At 45.4% G+C, this 15655-nt stretch overlaps 1 protein-coding gene across 1 annotated transcript in view; it reads left to right on the top strand.

Annotated features, from left to right (window-relative positions):
- LOC126236069 (sodium-coupled monocarboxylate transporter 1-like) overlaps positions 1 to 15655 on the top strand; it is a 114432-nt gene that overhangs the window by 62846 nt on the left and 35931 nt on the right. Inside the window, exons 7-10 of the mRNA XM_049945123.1 lie at positions 168 to 322; positions 564 to 704; positions 10109 to 10217; positions 11506 to 11615. Coding sequence (XP_049801080.1) covers positions 168 to 322; positions 564 to 704; positions 10109 to 10217; positions 11506 to 11615 — 515 coding nt within the window. The remainder of the gene's footprint in view (positions 1 to 167; positions 323 to 563; positions 705 to 10108; positions 10218 to 11505; positions 11616 to 15655) is intronic.

Here is a 15655-nt window from a genome sequence, read left to right as displayed (position 1 = left end):
TTGGCAATTACTGCACGACACTAGAAGAACAGTCTCACAGTCGGGAGGCAGAACTCGCTAGGGTTACTAGTGCACCGGACAAATTCCACTTATCGAGGTTTCAGATTTAGAAGCAGCTCCTCCAGAGCCTGGGCTACCGTGTGGTGACGCGGCGCTCTGTATTGCAGGGCGGGATGCGCGCCGTCATCATCACGGACACGTTCCAGGCGGCCGTGCTGATGGGCTCCATCTTCGTGGTGCTGGCGCTGGGCAACGACCGCGTGGGCGGCCTCTCCGTCGTGTGGCAGCGCAGCTCCGTCACCGAGCGCCTCGAGTTCTTCAAGTGAGTCCTGATAGCGTGCGGCCAGTCGCCTTAGCCACTCTTAGCCAACACTGTAGCCCACCGAAATTCTAATTGTGTCTTCTCCTCTTTGTTTAACATCTTCCTCCTTCCCCTTGGCTTCCACCTCCATCACATTCTCCTCTACCTCCGTCATTTTCTCCTCCATCGGGCGCTTCACGTCCACTTCTACCTCCACTGTGCCTACCGCCAGTACTGAAACACGACATCACTCTGCCGGCAGCCTCAACCCGGACCCGACGGTGCGCCACAGCTTCTGGTCCGTGGTGGTGGGCGGCAGTTTCTACTGGGCCACCATGTTCTGCTCCAACCAGGCCTCCGTCCAGAAGTACATGTCTGTCGCCACCATCAAGCAGGCCAGGACGTGAGTACAAGCTTCTGCACTTAATCGACTTCTTCATTGCCGTCACCTCCTAGCGTAGCAAGTGTCTTGTGGTGCAGTACTCAATAGGGAACCACATACATTACTGCAAGTAAATGTATTGATCAATTGTAGTTCCAATAAAACAAGGAAATAAAGGGGATTGAAAATGGTGTGAAAAATTCGATTTCTTGTTTCTGCTTAAAATTATAATATGGAATCTGCTCTTTAATTTTACATGCGGTTTACTACTTTTGCTGAGCTAGAACTACGTTTAATCAATCGTTTATTATTATGATGCACAATGACATTTCTTGATGGAAAATCACCTTTGCTCACTTAAAACGTTTTGTCTCTCGTGCCACGTAATATACAAGGCTGTACTTTCGCATGCATATGTTGGCGCCCATTTAAGTGGTTGTTTGTCCTCTTTTGATGCGAATATTGGTGGGTTCTGAATGCCGCCATTTTCTCAAAACTTTGTACAATGCATATTACTTTTTTCTTCCTCAGTAAGGGAAATTAACTGCATTTTCATTGTAAGGCCACTATGACCAAGATCTTAAGAGCAGCCAAACCAGACTGGATGCAATCTGGATTCATGTCCCACGGGGTGGCACACCAAATGGCCCGTGGTACTCGAGTTTTACAGACGACATGCTTGCACAAAACGTCTACTGATCAGCATCCTCTTCAAAACTTATAACCTACAGATGCTGGCTTGGAGCTAATGAAGCCCGTTTATAGAGTAAACCCTGATCCGTTTAAAGATGCCTGGCAGGAAAACTTCACAAAGTCGTTGATTCTTTCAAGAGCGTTACTTAGTCACGACCCCCAAGAGCGTATTTGTTTGATATCAGACACTCAAGAATGAATTAAATAATACTACCATCGCCTTTAACGAGACAAATGGGTGAGAAAAAATGTGATGGAACAACTACGAGCACGGGTTTCCTGGAATACAGCAATACTTCTTGACGATTTGGAATCAGCAATCAATAACAAGAGCAAAGCTACAAAACTATAAAATATGACCTAGTGGGCAACATACACGGACAGAAGAAGACGATTTCGTCAGCATAGAACAGTAATTAATAGATAATAATGAGTTAAGTAGTGATGCATTTTAGCTGTTTCTGGTGCTTGTAACTATAATTTTTGTTTATATTTTTCAATTGCTACTTCCGGAAAACTGCTTGTATTTGTCAACTGAATCGTTTTCTAGACATAGGACTATTTTACCACAAGTTACGAGCATTATTGGGGCACTGTGGGCAAAGAACAGTAAGTACGCTCTACTAGGTATAGCATCTACTAATCAATAGTGACATATGAAAATTTGTACCGGGCCGGGACTCGAACCTGGATTTCCCGCTTATCGCGAGCGGTCGTCTTAACCATACGTCACTATCGGGTAGTAGATCTATACGTAATACAGCTGAAATCAAGGCATTCGGAGTCAGCGAATTAATTTCGAAAAACGTTTCGTACAGCTGTGGATCAAGAGTGTCTGTTCCTTCATCTGAATAAGTGCCCCGACGAGCGGGAGCATTATGGCCAGTGTCCGCCGCGATACCGAAAGCCGGCTGTTGGCGCTGCTAGCATGTGACGTGGTAAGCGAAGCATCGAGGTCTACGAGAAAGACAGGCCGCGGTCACGAAGGTAGGTGTGATCTCGCTCGCTTGCTCAACTCAACAGACAAACTACGTTTCTGCACCTGTTAACTCTTTACTAGGTATGTGCGTACAAACGAAAATTGCATCTTCTACAGGAATCCGCTATTATGGAGTCTTATTGTTATTAGCCCTGCAATGATGGGAAGTCCATCGGCCTACTTATAATCTGTCACGGCTGTGCTGGGGTACAATAAAATTAAAATCGTGCCAAAGTGAGTATCAGTTGCGTAAGGCACCACTTCTTGTATGAAATGAAGAGTGTTAAGCAGAAGAGACTAAATGCTATAAACAAACCGTTATATCATTAACATCGAGTACTGATCTTAAATTAAATTTTGTTATAGTGCTGTTAATCAGTAAGACTTCATATTATCAGATTCCAGTAGAAGATGCAATATTCGCTAGTATGTACACGCCCAACTGTGAGTTAACAGGTGCAGAGCGTAGTTTATCTGCTGAGCTGAGCGAACGAGCTAGCTCAGGCGTACCTTCGTGACGCACGCGCCGAGGCCTGTCTTTCTCGTAGGCCTCGGCGAAGAATGTAAGCGGAGCAGGGACGTGTGGGGACTCATTATTTGGCCCGGCGCCTGGGAACGACCAACGCGGAAGCAGCGAACATCGCCGGTTGTTCGCGGGCTGCTGTTGTGAACACCTACGGCAATGATTGATGTACGGTGGAACCACGAACAGACGACAAAATTTCGAAAGCCCGCGCCTCATCACAGAGCTTGGAACGCAGAGGTTTGCCGACATTGTAAAGCATGACAGGCAGCGATATGTGGCACATCCGATGACCGACTACAGTGCTGGTACAGGCACAATTGCTTTGGGGCATACAGATCAGTGCATACTGTGCTGCAGACACCCATATGTTTGCTATGGTGTCCCAACGACATAGTCAGTTACGATCTCAGTGGGCACGGGATCACGGAGACCGAACTTCAATGGAAACGTACCGCTTGGTCGGCTGAATCATGTTTTTGGTCACATCAGATGGATGGCTGTGTCCGGCTATGCCATCCTCCAGGCGAACGGCTTCTCGAAACGTGCACCACAAACATGCACCACGCCACGGACACAGGCCGGTAGTTTCAGTACTATGTTATGAGGGGCACCCACTTGGCATTCCACGGGACCTGTGGTAGTAACCGAAAGGACCATGAGATCTGTGGACTATTTCAACGTCAGTTCGGTCCACCTACATCTCTTCGTGCTTCATGTCTTTCCGACGGCGATGGCATCGTCATCCAGGGTAACTGTTGGCGTCACAAGGCCAGAATTGTGCTACAGCGGTTCCAGGGGCATGACAGTGAAGTCAAGTCGACCTCATGACCGCCTGATTTCAACCCAATGGAAGACATCTGAAATCCTATTGGGCGCCAGCTCCGCGCCCACAAAACACCTGCACGGAAATAAATGGAATTTTGTGGCCTGTTCGGAGACAGAAATCTGTTGCCACATACCTTCGAAAACCTACCGCTACATAGAATCTACGCTGTGTTCTGCTGCAAAGGGGCACCAACACTCTATTAATCATGGTTTATCCGTGTATATTTGATTTATCTCCTTTGAAGGAAACAAAAAGTTACCACAACCGGGATAAAAAATAGTTTAAAAAATTTATCTCATTTTCTACAACGTAAATCTTTAGAAAAGAAAGTCAATAACAATAAGAAGCTTAAATGTACACCAAGCACAATTTTCAAGCCTCTATTTTTAACAGATCCTGAAATAATGGGTGAGGAATATTGCTTTTTAACAGTGTCTCCAAAGGCTATTTACACTGGCCTTAACAATTCAGCGGTACATCTCAGAGTAACTTGCCTTATGTGGGTTATCAAATTGTATATTAATTGTTCCATAAGAGCTCCTGCATAGTTACGTGGTACATGACTTATGTATGTCGTGCAGATGAGAGTTGTGTCACCGCCGGTAAAGCCATTATGGTATCAACAGGTAGCCTTCATCTTCCGCCACATCGCTAGTGTGTATGCGCGTGTGTGTGTGTGTGTGTGTGTGTGTGTGTGTGTGTGTGTGTGTGTGTTTGTGTTTGTGTGTGAAAGAGAGAGAGAGTTTGCGTTTAAGGCACTCAACAGCGAGGTTGTCACAGACCACGTGAAAATTATTAGGAACGAATGTGTTTAAAATGTCCAAAGCTTCATTAAACAAGTAAGAGTAAGTCCGAAACTATTACACTTACTCGCTCCCAACCTTATCCACTGTTACCCGTACAAACAAACTATGTCACATATTTTAAAAAGCGTAAAAATGGGCAGATGTTCTAAAACTGGCAATGAAAAGACATGTAACACAAGTGCAAAACTGAAATAATGACACAGAAAAAATTTGACTGGATGATCACTTATGGAAAATCATGGATGAGTGAGTCACTGTGATAACACATTAAAAACTCCTCCCCCAGATTTTTGGGAACAAATCGGACATTTCACAAAACATTAAAATACTACCACATGTGTTTAATTTTCATTTAAATCAGTGGGCACATCTGTCGGTAAATTAGCTGCTCCTCTCTTGTCGGAAAACAAAAGACGTGATGCTCTGTAATTCGTACGTACCATACAGTGGTTTGCCTTCCCACAGGAAAAAGAAACCATGCGTCATAGGGCTGTGTCCAGTTCGAACACGGGTCAGAAGCGCCTCATTCAGTGTGCGTGGCTGGAAGGAGGCATATGTGTAGTGGACTTCACTAGGCGCAGCTTCTTGTCTGTCACTTCCAGCCAATCTTCTTCCCGTCTACCGACGGTGCTGCACATCAACAGTGGGGCCATCGAATGTAGGAGGGATTATCGCAACACGCATTCTTAGCTGCTACATCCGCCAGTTCGTTTCCCTTAAGACACACATCCCTGGTACCCAGCAGAAAGACACCTCCTTCTCCAGCCTATGTGAGTGGGGAAGGGTCCTTAATATCCTGGACTACTTTACTTGCTGGCTATAGATGTCACAGAGAGTTCAGTGCACTCAGGAAGTCAGAAAAGACGAGAAATTTGGCAGTCGGCACACACCTCATATGCTGCTGTGCTCTCAGGATCCCGTACATTTCGCTATCGAAAATGCTCAATTGTTGATGGAATCGGATCTCGAGGACCTGATCAGCGAAAACAGAGAAACCAACGGAGTCCCCTCCTGCGTAGAATCATCGTGAATACAGCTATACCGCTGTAGTGTTCATTTAAAATATCATAAAATATTGTACTGGACACAGATGCAGGAGTGCAGCGTCCGCTGTCTAAATATATAGTGCACCTCTGCAGCAACTTGGGTGGCAGTTGGTGTTGAACTCGTTCCCCACCAAGTGACTCCAGTACACACACTGTACGCGGATCCCAAACGGTTTTTTCCTCGTGAACGACTGGAGAAAAGGCGTCCCATAGCTGGATGGACAACAGTACGGTATGCTGCTGAATTGGAAGGAGCGAGGACTTGACGTACCGTGAGGGTTTGCCTCCGGTTGGTGAGCGACGGTTCCCCAGCCGCAGCACAAACACTGGGTATGGGGCTGGTCCTATAACCACCCGCGTGACGGTAGATATCATCAATGATCTTCAAGTAAGAAGGTCTCGCTGATCCGTATACCGTGCACCCATAGTCCGGCCGCGATCTCACGGCTGCTCTATGCAAATGGAGCAGACGTCCCCTGTCCACTCCGCAAGACCTATGGCACTTTCTATGTCCAGTGCTTTCTCGATCCTCATCTTCAGGTCCTTCAGGTATGGTAACCACGACAGTTTGTAACCAAAAATCAGGCTCAAAAACCGCATTGATTCTTTCAAATAAAAAACGATGTGGCTCATATGCAAGTGAGGTAAATTAAAAATAAGACAGAAACGATTAAACTCAAAACACACACACACTAAACTGCAGGGAAGTTAAGACCCGTCTTTGGAGCCCACTTCTCCAACCTCTTCACTGTAAGTTGCGCTGACGAGCTGTTGCAGTGGTGTAGGAGGAACAGAAAACTGAAAAATCTTCCACAAATAAGAAGCACTGGACAGGATGCCTTACCGTAGATGTTATGGCGTTACTGGCTGCGGCAAAGAGGGTGACGCTTAAAACGCTCCCCTGGGGAACACCACTCTCCTGGTGAAAACTGTCTGACTCGTCGTGGGAATCAGCCACGATGTTGTAAAGCCGTCAGGCCGCGGATCGCCCATCGCTCTGTCTCTCCACGATTTGTATGTCCACAGAGCACGACAGAGTAGCAACACGCAAAGAACTGCTAATGGGCGATGATGCATGTAGCCATGTTAGATGACTGTGAAGATTACGGATGAGTCATGTCAGGCACGTCATTTCATTCCGATCTTGTGTATGTAAAGCCTCTTAATTATTCAGTTTTCCATGTTGTGCACTTTCTGGGACACCACTATTCATCGTTTTTCTGCCATTGGTCAGAAACAGTACGTTATTACAGCAGACATCAATGGTACAAGTTGTAACTGGCGCAATTTATCTTCGAGTCTCTTTCTCAACTCCCCACCCCCTCCGGCAGAGTTTGTTTCTTAGTTTTCACATACAGTCCTGGAAATGGAAAAAAGAACACATTGACACCGGTGTGTCAGACCCACCATACTTGCTCCGGACACTGCGAGAGGGCTGTACAAGCAATGATCACACGCACGGCACAGCGGACACACCAGGACCCGCGGTGTTGGCCGTCGAATGGCGCTAGCTGCGCAGCATTTGTGCACCGCCGCCGTCAGTGTCAGCCAGTTTGCCGTGGCATACGGAGCTCCATCGCAGTCTTTAACACTGGTAGCATGCCGTGACAGCGTGGACGTGAACCGTATGTGCAGTTGACGGACTTTGAGCGAGGGCGTATAGTGGGCATGCGGGAGGCCGGGTGGACGTACCGCCGAATTGCTCAACACGTGGGGCGTGAGGTCTCCACAGTACATCGATGTTGTCGCCAGTGGTCGGCGGAAGGTGCACGTGCCCGTCGACCTGGGACCGGACCGCAGCGACGCACGGATGCACGCCAAGACCGTAGGATCCTACGCAGTGCCGTAGGGGACCGCACCGCCACTTCCCAGCAAATTAGGGACACTGTTGCTCCTGGGGTATCGGTGAGGACCATTCGCATTCCATGAAGCTGGGCTATGGTCCCGCACACCGTTAGGCCGTCTTCCGCTCACGCCCCAACATCGTGCAGCCCGCCTCCAGTGGTGTCGCGACAGGCGTGAATGGAGGGACGAATGGAGACGTGTCGTCTTCAGCGATGAGAGTCGCTTCTGCCTTGGTGCCAATGATGGTCGTATGCGTGTTTGGCGCCGTGCAGGTGAGCGCCACAATCAGGACTGCATACGACCGAGGCACACAGGGCCAACACCCGGCATCATGGTGTGGGGAGCGATCTCCTACACTGGCCGTACACCACTGGTGATCGTCGAGGGGACACTGAATAGTGCACGGTACATCCAAACCGTCATCGAACCCATCGTTCTACCATTCCTAGACCGGCAAGGGAACTTGCTGTTCCAACAGGACAATGCACGTCCGCATGTATCCCGTGCCACCCAACGTGCTCTAGAAGGTTTAAGTCAACTACCCTGACCAGCAAGATCTCCGGATCTGTCCCCCATTGAGCATGTTTGGGACTGGATGAAGCGTCGTCTCACGCGGTCTGCACGTCCAGCACGAACGCTGGTCCAACTGAGGCGCCAGGTGGAAATGGCATGGCAAGCCGTTCCACAGGACTACGTCCAGCATCTCCACGATCGTCTCCATGGGAGAATAGCAGCCTGCATTGCTGCGAAAGGTGGATATACACTGTACTAGTGCCGACATTGTGCATGCTCTGTTGCCTGTGTCTATGTGCCTGTGGTTCTGTCAGTGTGATCATGTGATGTATCTGACCCCAGGAATGTGTCAATAAAGTTTCCCCTTCCTGGGACAATGAATTCACGGTGTTCTTATTTCAATTTCCAGGAGTGTATATAAAAGCCGGTCGCTGTGGCCGAGTGGTTCTAGGCGCTTCAGTCCTGAACCGCGCGACCGCTACGGTCGCAGGTTCGAAGCCTGTATCGGGCATGTATGTGTGTGATGTCCTTAGGTTAGTTAGGTTTAAGTAGTTCCAAGTGACTGATGACCTCAGATGTTAAGTCCCATAGTTCTCAGAGCCATTTGAACCATTTTGAACATAGATAACAAAAATCACCTTAGTCGGTTTCCCACTCTAGTCGGTTTGCATAGGTTCGCGGCGTCAATTAACTTGTTTTACACGAAATATGGCCTGGTCCATAACAGGCCTTTCATCGCATCTCGTCACATCGGACGTCCAGACAGGTGCTTACTGCAGTTCTAAAGGGATGCATTTGAAACCATACAGACTGACTATCGTACAAGCAATAAAAGACACTGATAAAACTGCTCGCAATAACTTCTGTGCGGATATGATAAACAGATTACATGAGGATGAACATTTCTTGGACAAAATAATATTTTCTGACCAGTCGACTTGTCACTTAAGTGGCAAGGTTAGCACACATAGCCGGCCGGAGTGGCCTTGCGGTTCTAGGCGCTACAGTCTGGAGCCGAGCGACCGCTACGGTCGCAGGTTCGAATTCTGCCTCGGGCATGGATGTGTGTGATGTCCTTAGGTTAGTTAGGTTTAATTAGTTCTAAGTTCTAGGCGATTGATGATCTCAGAAGTTAAGTCGCATAGTGCTCAGAGCCATTTGAACCATTTTTAGCACACGTAACTGTGGGATTTGCGGCAGTGAACATCCATATCAAACATTGCAACATGTTCGTGATAGCCCTAAACTGAACGTTTTTTGGGCATTGAGCAAAAATAAAGTGTACAGCCCCTTTCTTTTCCGTGAGAGAACCATCAACGGGATAATGTATTAGGATATGTTACAACAATTTTTGATACCACAGATCGATGAGGATGACCAAGAACGAAATGTTTACTTCATGCAAGATGGTGACCACCCACAACTTAGCTGACGTCCGGGATTTTCTCAGTGATCGCTTTCCAGGTCAATGGGTTGGCCGTGATGCGCCAACTGCATGCCCCCACGTTCCCCAGACCTGACACCACTCGATTTTGTTTTAATGGGGATTTATCACGATATCGTGTTTGTATCTCCTGTGCCGGCTTCTCTACCTGAACGTAGAGCAAGAATTTACACCGCCACTGAGCAAGTTACGCCTGCAATCCTACAGCGAGTTTGGGAAGAAATCGACTTTAGATGGGATGTATGCAGGATAACCAACGGAAGCCACATAAAACATCCTTAGTTTAAGGTAAAAAAACTTGATGTGCTTCGCTACAAAATAACACTAAATCCAGCTCTATATCTTCTTTCAATAAATTTATATGAATTTTTAAAGTTGTAAAGTCCTTTCTGAAACACTCTGTATATGGTTTTGTAGCCCAAAGAGTGGGGAATAAGACGGCGTATTGGAATCCTGAATAAAACCAACCTGTTTTCACAAAAGAATGTGTTTAATTACTTATTGAACGCCCCCCGTACTACTACTACTACTACTACTACTACTACTACTATTGCTGTTGTAGTTACTTACGTATTTTTAGAGTTCAACGTTGCGTCACTCAATTCTGGACGTATAATGACTGTTTCTATGATACTGTGTCATCGATTCCAAGACGTAGAAACAAATAAACAACTACCTGACACTAAGATGCATGAGATTCAACGAACCATTACTGTGAATGTTACTCTTGGCTCTTTGTTTTGTCAGGGCTTTGTGGGTGAGCTGTGCCGCCTTGGCCATCATTTTCACGGCCAACTTCTACACTGGTATGGTCATCTATGCTGACTACCACGGATGCGATCCCATCAAAACTGAGGTGAGTCTCTTCTGAATCCGGAATACAGACTTTCTCCTGCTTCCAGCTTAATAAGCACATGAGAGTATACAAGGGACTGTGCTATCAAAGGTCAGTGCCATTCTAAGCGATCCACTCTAGACTGGTTAACAGAAACGGCATGCTGTGTTGCTGTTGTCCTCTAACTCTGGACAAAAGTTCAGCAAGCCACACTTGGAGACAATTTTTATCTGATCACAGTAACTGTTAGTATTTCATGCGTGCTAAGAAATTTAGAAGCAACCCACCCACAGACAGAAGTGCTCGATATGTATAAATCTGGGACACTCATCCTGAAGCTATCAAGAAGCATTGTATGTATATTGGTCCATTCCTCCCGAGCGCAATTTGTATACCTCAAAGCCTCAGAGATGTTGTACTTTTCAACTCAACTCACCTCCCACGCATGGCTCAGGGAAATCGTCTGTGTTCTGTCTCAGTAGTGCTGGTGGTACTGTGAAGATGACCGTTAATGCCCATGAAAATAATACAGGTCCCCAGCTTCCATTGGTTCATGGAAACTTCGACTATGTCGTTCCATTATCTCTGAACCTTTAGTTGTGAAGATATGTCTAGATATTCTTCCACTGCATAGATACCCAGTTAGACCATGCCTCTGTGTTGATCTCAGCTGTCTTGTTGCAGACCATTTTGAGCAAGGTCAAATATCTCACATCTGATGATGGGATAACCGTACAGCCCGCATCTCGTGGTCGTGCGGTAGCGTTCTCGCTTCCCACGCCCGGGTTCCCGGGTTCGATTCCCGGCGGGGTCAGGGATTTTCTCTGCCTCGTGATGGCTGGGTGTTGTGTGCTGTCCTTAGGTTAGTTAGGTTTAAGTAGTTCTAAGTTCTAGGGGACTTATGACCATAGCAGTTGAGTCCCATAGTGCTCAGAGCCATTTGAACCATTTTTTTTTTTTTTATAACCGTACATGGACTTTTGAGCTCACATCAGTCCTATACGGTGCAGTGCCCACCAAAGAGTTATGCTGAAGATGCGTTTGCCTGACTCATCATATTTTCCCTGATACGTGAGCTCTGTCAGCAAAGTTGCATGCACCGCTGCCAGTCGCTCCGTGCAAACATTTCACGGCAGAGTGAAACATGGCGTGTCAATCTCTTTGTCCCCAGTATCTGTAGCTCTAGTATGCCTTGCTGACAGACTTTAATACATTTATTTTTTAATTATATATATATATATATATATATATATATATATATATATATATATATTACGTTTATCACTGACGGACCCCTCTTCCGCCGTAGGCCATCACCGCCAGCGACCAGTTGTTGCCGTACTACGTGATGCAGCACATGGCACATCTCAAGGGCGTGGCCGGCTTCTTCGTCGCAGGAATATTCAGTGCCTCCCTCGGGTAAGTTTCCCATCAATGTCACATCAGAACATCAGCTGGAATGGATGGAATGGCGCAAGGAAACAAGAAAATTTCATCTGATAATTTGTTGGGTGACTCGTATATTGGCCCTATATTCTTACTTAAAGAGCCATAACTGTTCGTCACCCATGCAAAAAAGGAACAAAAAGTTAGGACATTTTTATTTGAAATATTTAGTAACCCACAAATATACAACACAAGCAGTGATTGGTAATGATTTCGTGTACTCACAAGTGCGTTAACTTACGAGAGAACGCTGACTATGTAAACATAACAAATTGTGTGAAATATAAATAATACAGCAAAACACAGGTCCACCAATGTAAAGTTTGAATACTGGTCTTGCGCAGCCCTCACAGTCAGACAATGATGAGTATCACAGATTTTGTTACGCTAGGGTGCAAGACGTATAATGGCGGGCAGCAACAATAGAAATATTTACTATGTTAAAAATTTTAACATGACGATTTTGTAATTTGCACTGAGTAAGATTTAGTGGGTGTGGCTACTATTACAAAAATTATTAGAAAAATTCTATAAAACGCAAGAGTGAAAACATTAAGTTTGTGAAGGGCTTTGTTGGTGAGCCCGCAACAATAGTGACAATAAACGACATCAGTTAATTAGTATCAGTTTGGTCCCTGATTGCGACACTGAATTATTTTTAAATAATGTTTCATACAAATTGACTTTAATGACAAGCGTTTAACGATCTGTACTACTGATGGAATTACGCTCACATATTCGCAGAGTTATTACTTGTCAATTTTGAACTACGAAAAGAATTAATTTTAAGACTCAATGCTGAACTACTTAAGTTTCAGTACCCACTGCTAGTTGGTAAAGATAAAAGGAATGTTATTAATTACGAAATCAGCAATGCTCACACACACCATTATCGATTTATTACAAAAGAAACATCTATGTTTAAACAGAGAACAGTTACTACACAATTTGCGTATATCAGAGCTTGCTTTCCATAACAATATGTCACACCAGTTTGGCTGCGTTTTACCTCGTGGTTGGATCCCAGTGTTCCGTAGCCGCAATGACTGCCGATTCGGCCATCTTGAATTTGAAGATAGCGAGTCGAAATTCTTTACACATCCGCCAGTTTCAGGTAATGTTGCAACTATTGTCCCATTGTTATTCAAACTCCAATATTATACACTTTTGCTTTCAAGGCATGCTCAGCGTGACCATAAATTAGGCCATGTAGTTAATTATGAAGCCCGATTGTGCGTATATTCCCACTCCGTAACACTCACGAAACTATTCGTATATTTCTGTAACACAGATCACAGCACATTCAGTTACAGTATTCGATTGGAAGCACACGATCGCTGGCCACAGTTCTCGCGAAACTGTCTTTATGGGTTAAGTTGAACGTCACAGTTGACCGATTATTTTTCAGCAGTCACGGCTCGTTTTCGACGGTACACGAGCAACCGCATGATACCGCAAAGAAGTCGGACAGACTGTCCAGTATCGATAACTCATCTTCAACTCACCTACAAGCACTCGTAACAACCCATTCAACGAAATTCTGAGGTTTAACACTTACAACTGCAATTAATAAGAACAGGTGGACGAATAAGTGAATGTTATAAATGAAAATAAAAATTATTTACGTAGATTCCCCATAGAAAATGTTATAACCCTATTCCGGTTTGTAGGGAAAAAGACACCACCATCGCCTCTAACTACATCCATGACACCTAATGTCGACAAATCAGTACCTGAAGTCGTCGAAGCCACAATGACTTAAACGTCTAGTCTTACTAGCCTTCCATCTCCCTTGCTCGTTTTTACGTCAAAATTGAAAGGTGAAAAGAATGAAAAGACAAAATCCTCGCCGTTAAATTATCCCCTTCGTCCAGTGGAATGGAAATGACCTCAGGACTGATGTGAAACAACTGAAACTGCTAATGCCTCCAAAACACTCATTTTAAGCATTCCCATGCACTTGTATTAGGGGACTACCGACTCTATACAAAAAAATTACCTCGGTGGCGAAACGACGAAAAGCGCAGCCTGTTACTCCTACCAGTCACATTCCATCTTCCAGTTTAGTATGCTCCCTAACCTATCACCAAATAAACCCCTTAATAATCACTAAGTTTATGACCGACCTCCCGATTCTTCTCTCTAAGAGGATTTCAACGCACACAATGTGCTATGCCGCTCCACTAGCACGTGCCCTAACCGTCAAGTGGCTGAGAATCTTCTATACAGGATGACATACGTCCTTTTAACAAAGGGAGGATAAAGCAGTTTAGCTTAGCAACAGAATCGTCAACAACCCCGCTTTCTGCTCCCCGTCCCTCGCAATTAACAAAAGAAATTTTAATTTTACTGCAACCTCCTTGCTCGCAGTTGAGGATTTTTGGTTCTTGACACTTGACTGTATGATTACTGTGGAAAGAATTACCTGTAAACAGCACACACGAGCGCAAAAGTGGGAAGTCAGTAGTTCTGAAACATGTCAGTCATCCAATCGTGTCAAGCTCTGTCCCAACTGCAGTTGCAGGCCTTGGGTGGTCCAGGCACCTTGCAGCCTGGTCTGACGTGACGCTCCTGCCACATCATACACCCTCAGCTGCGTTCTCTCCTCTTGGTGCGTGGGTGGGAGTTTATGTAGCGCCTCTGGATCTTATTTAACTTGACATTCGTTTCTACACAGAATATTTCTGCATTTGATAAGGCGTCTTAAATAAGATCCTAGTGGAGCAACGTTGTACAGTCGAAGCAATGCTTTTGTTTTCCAAAACGATTGTGTGGCAACGAAAACCAACAGGCAGCACTATTACTGGACACATGATGGCCTCGTTTTCCCAGTAGATTTCCTGAATACTTGTGTCTCACCCCATGAAGGCTCCAAAAAAGGCGCCCGGAGGCTAACCTTGGCTTTAAACCGCCACCTTCAGCCTTCGTTGACTGTCCCTGCCCTCCTATGTTCAGCAGTTAAACTTGGTCACTTAAAACACGCATAACAGTCTCCTCTCTGCCCTCTAAACTGATTCGATTCAGGAGGATACTACTTAAAATTTACAATAGGACTCTTATTTGAATAATTTAGCCAGAAGCTAAACATATCACAGTTCAATTGAAATGGCTGTTACGTTATGAAGTAATGAGGTAAATCCATGTAGGCTTGATATACGTGGGCGTTACTGTATTAGCGTATAGGGAGAATACCACGTGATATCAGCGTTCTACATTATATGACATATCTCGTACAAGTCATTTTTGCTATACACAGTCCATCCAAAAAGTTCTGAGACTGATTTTATTCCCGGCGTACAAGCGACGTCAGCGCAGTTAACTGCAGTGGCAGGCTGAGCCACCAACTGTGAACAAGAGATGAGTGTTCGACCAGCCAGTTGTTTGTGGGAAGTGCTAAGTAGTCAAAGTGCAGCTGAGGTGCGTCAATGTTTTTGTGGCACAAATCACAATGGAGCAACATCTCTAAATCAAGTGTTCCGGACATTCTCCAGAATATTTTGAAAAATAGAATGCTGTGCCCAAAGTTTATCCCACACACCTTGACTCCCAAACAAAAACGAGGCCTCGACGCCTGCCGTGACTTGATTGAAATTCAAATGCAAAGAATTATTTTCTGGATAAAATCATCACGGGTGACGAGACTTCATGTTATCAATACAAACCTATCCCAAAATGACATTTTAGAAATTCAAGTGAGAGATCAATATTTTGACGACATAACCGGCGTTCAACCCAGTGTGACATGTGAGTTGAGCAGCATCTCAAATAAGTACGTTTCTGATAGTTTCACTTTGTTGCATGAACGTTCTGCACATTGTACACAAGGGGGGGGGGGAGAATCTGTATGTAGAATGAAGCAGTAAAATCATCATCTTAACTTTTACGAGGTATACTTCCACGCTGTGAAGTCCGAGATAGACAGAGAAATATATAACGGAGACTTTACCTTGTGCTGGCAGCTCTTTCGTTTACATCCATAGATGGTGTCAGCATCATTGGCATCCCCTGTGGCA

Source organism: Schistocerca nitens, chromosome 2 (assembly GCF_023898315.1).
Source record: "Schistocerca nitens isolate TAMUIC-IGC-003100 chromosome 2, iqSchNite1.1, whole genome shotgun sequence".
Taxonomy (NCBI): domain Eukaryota; kingdom Metazoa; phylum Arthropoda; class Insecta; order Orthoptera; family Acrididae; genus Schistocerca; species Schistocerca nitens.
Note: the sequence above shows the minus strand (reverse complement) of the source record. Positions and strands in the feature narration are given on the sequence as shown.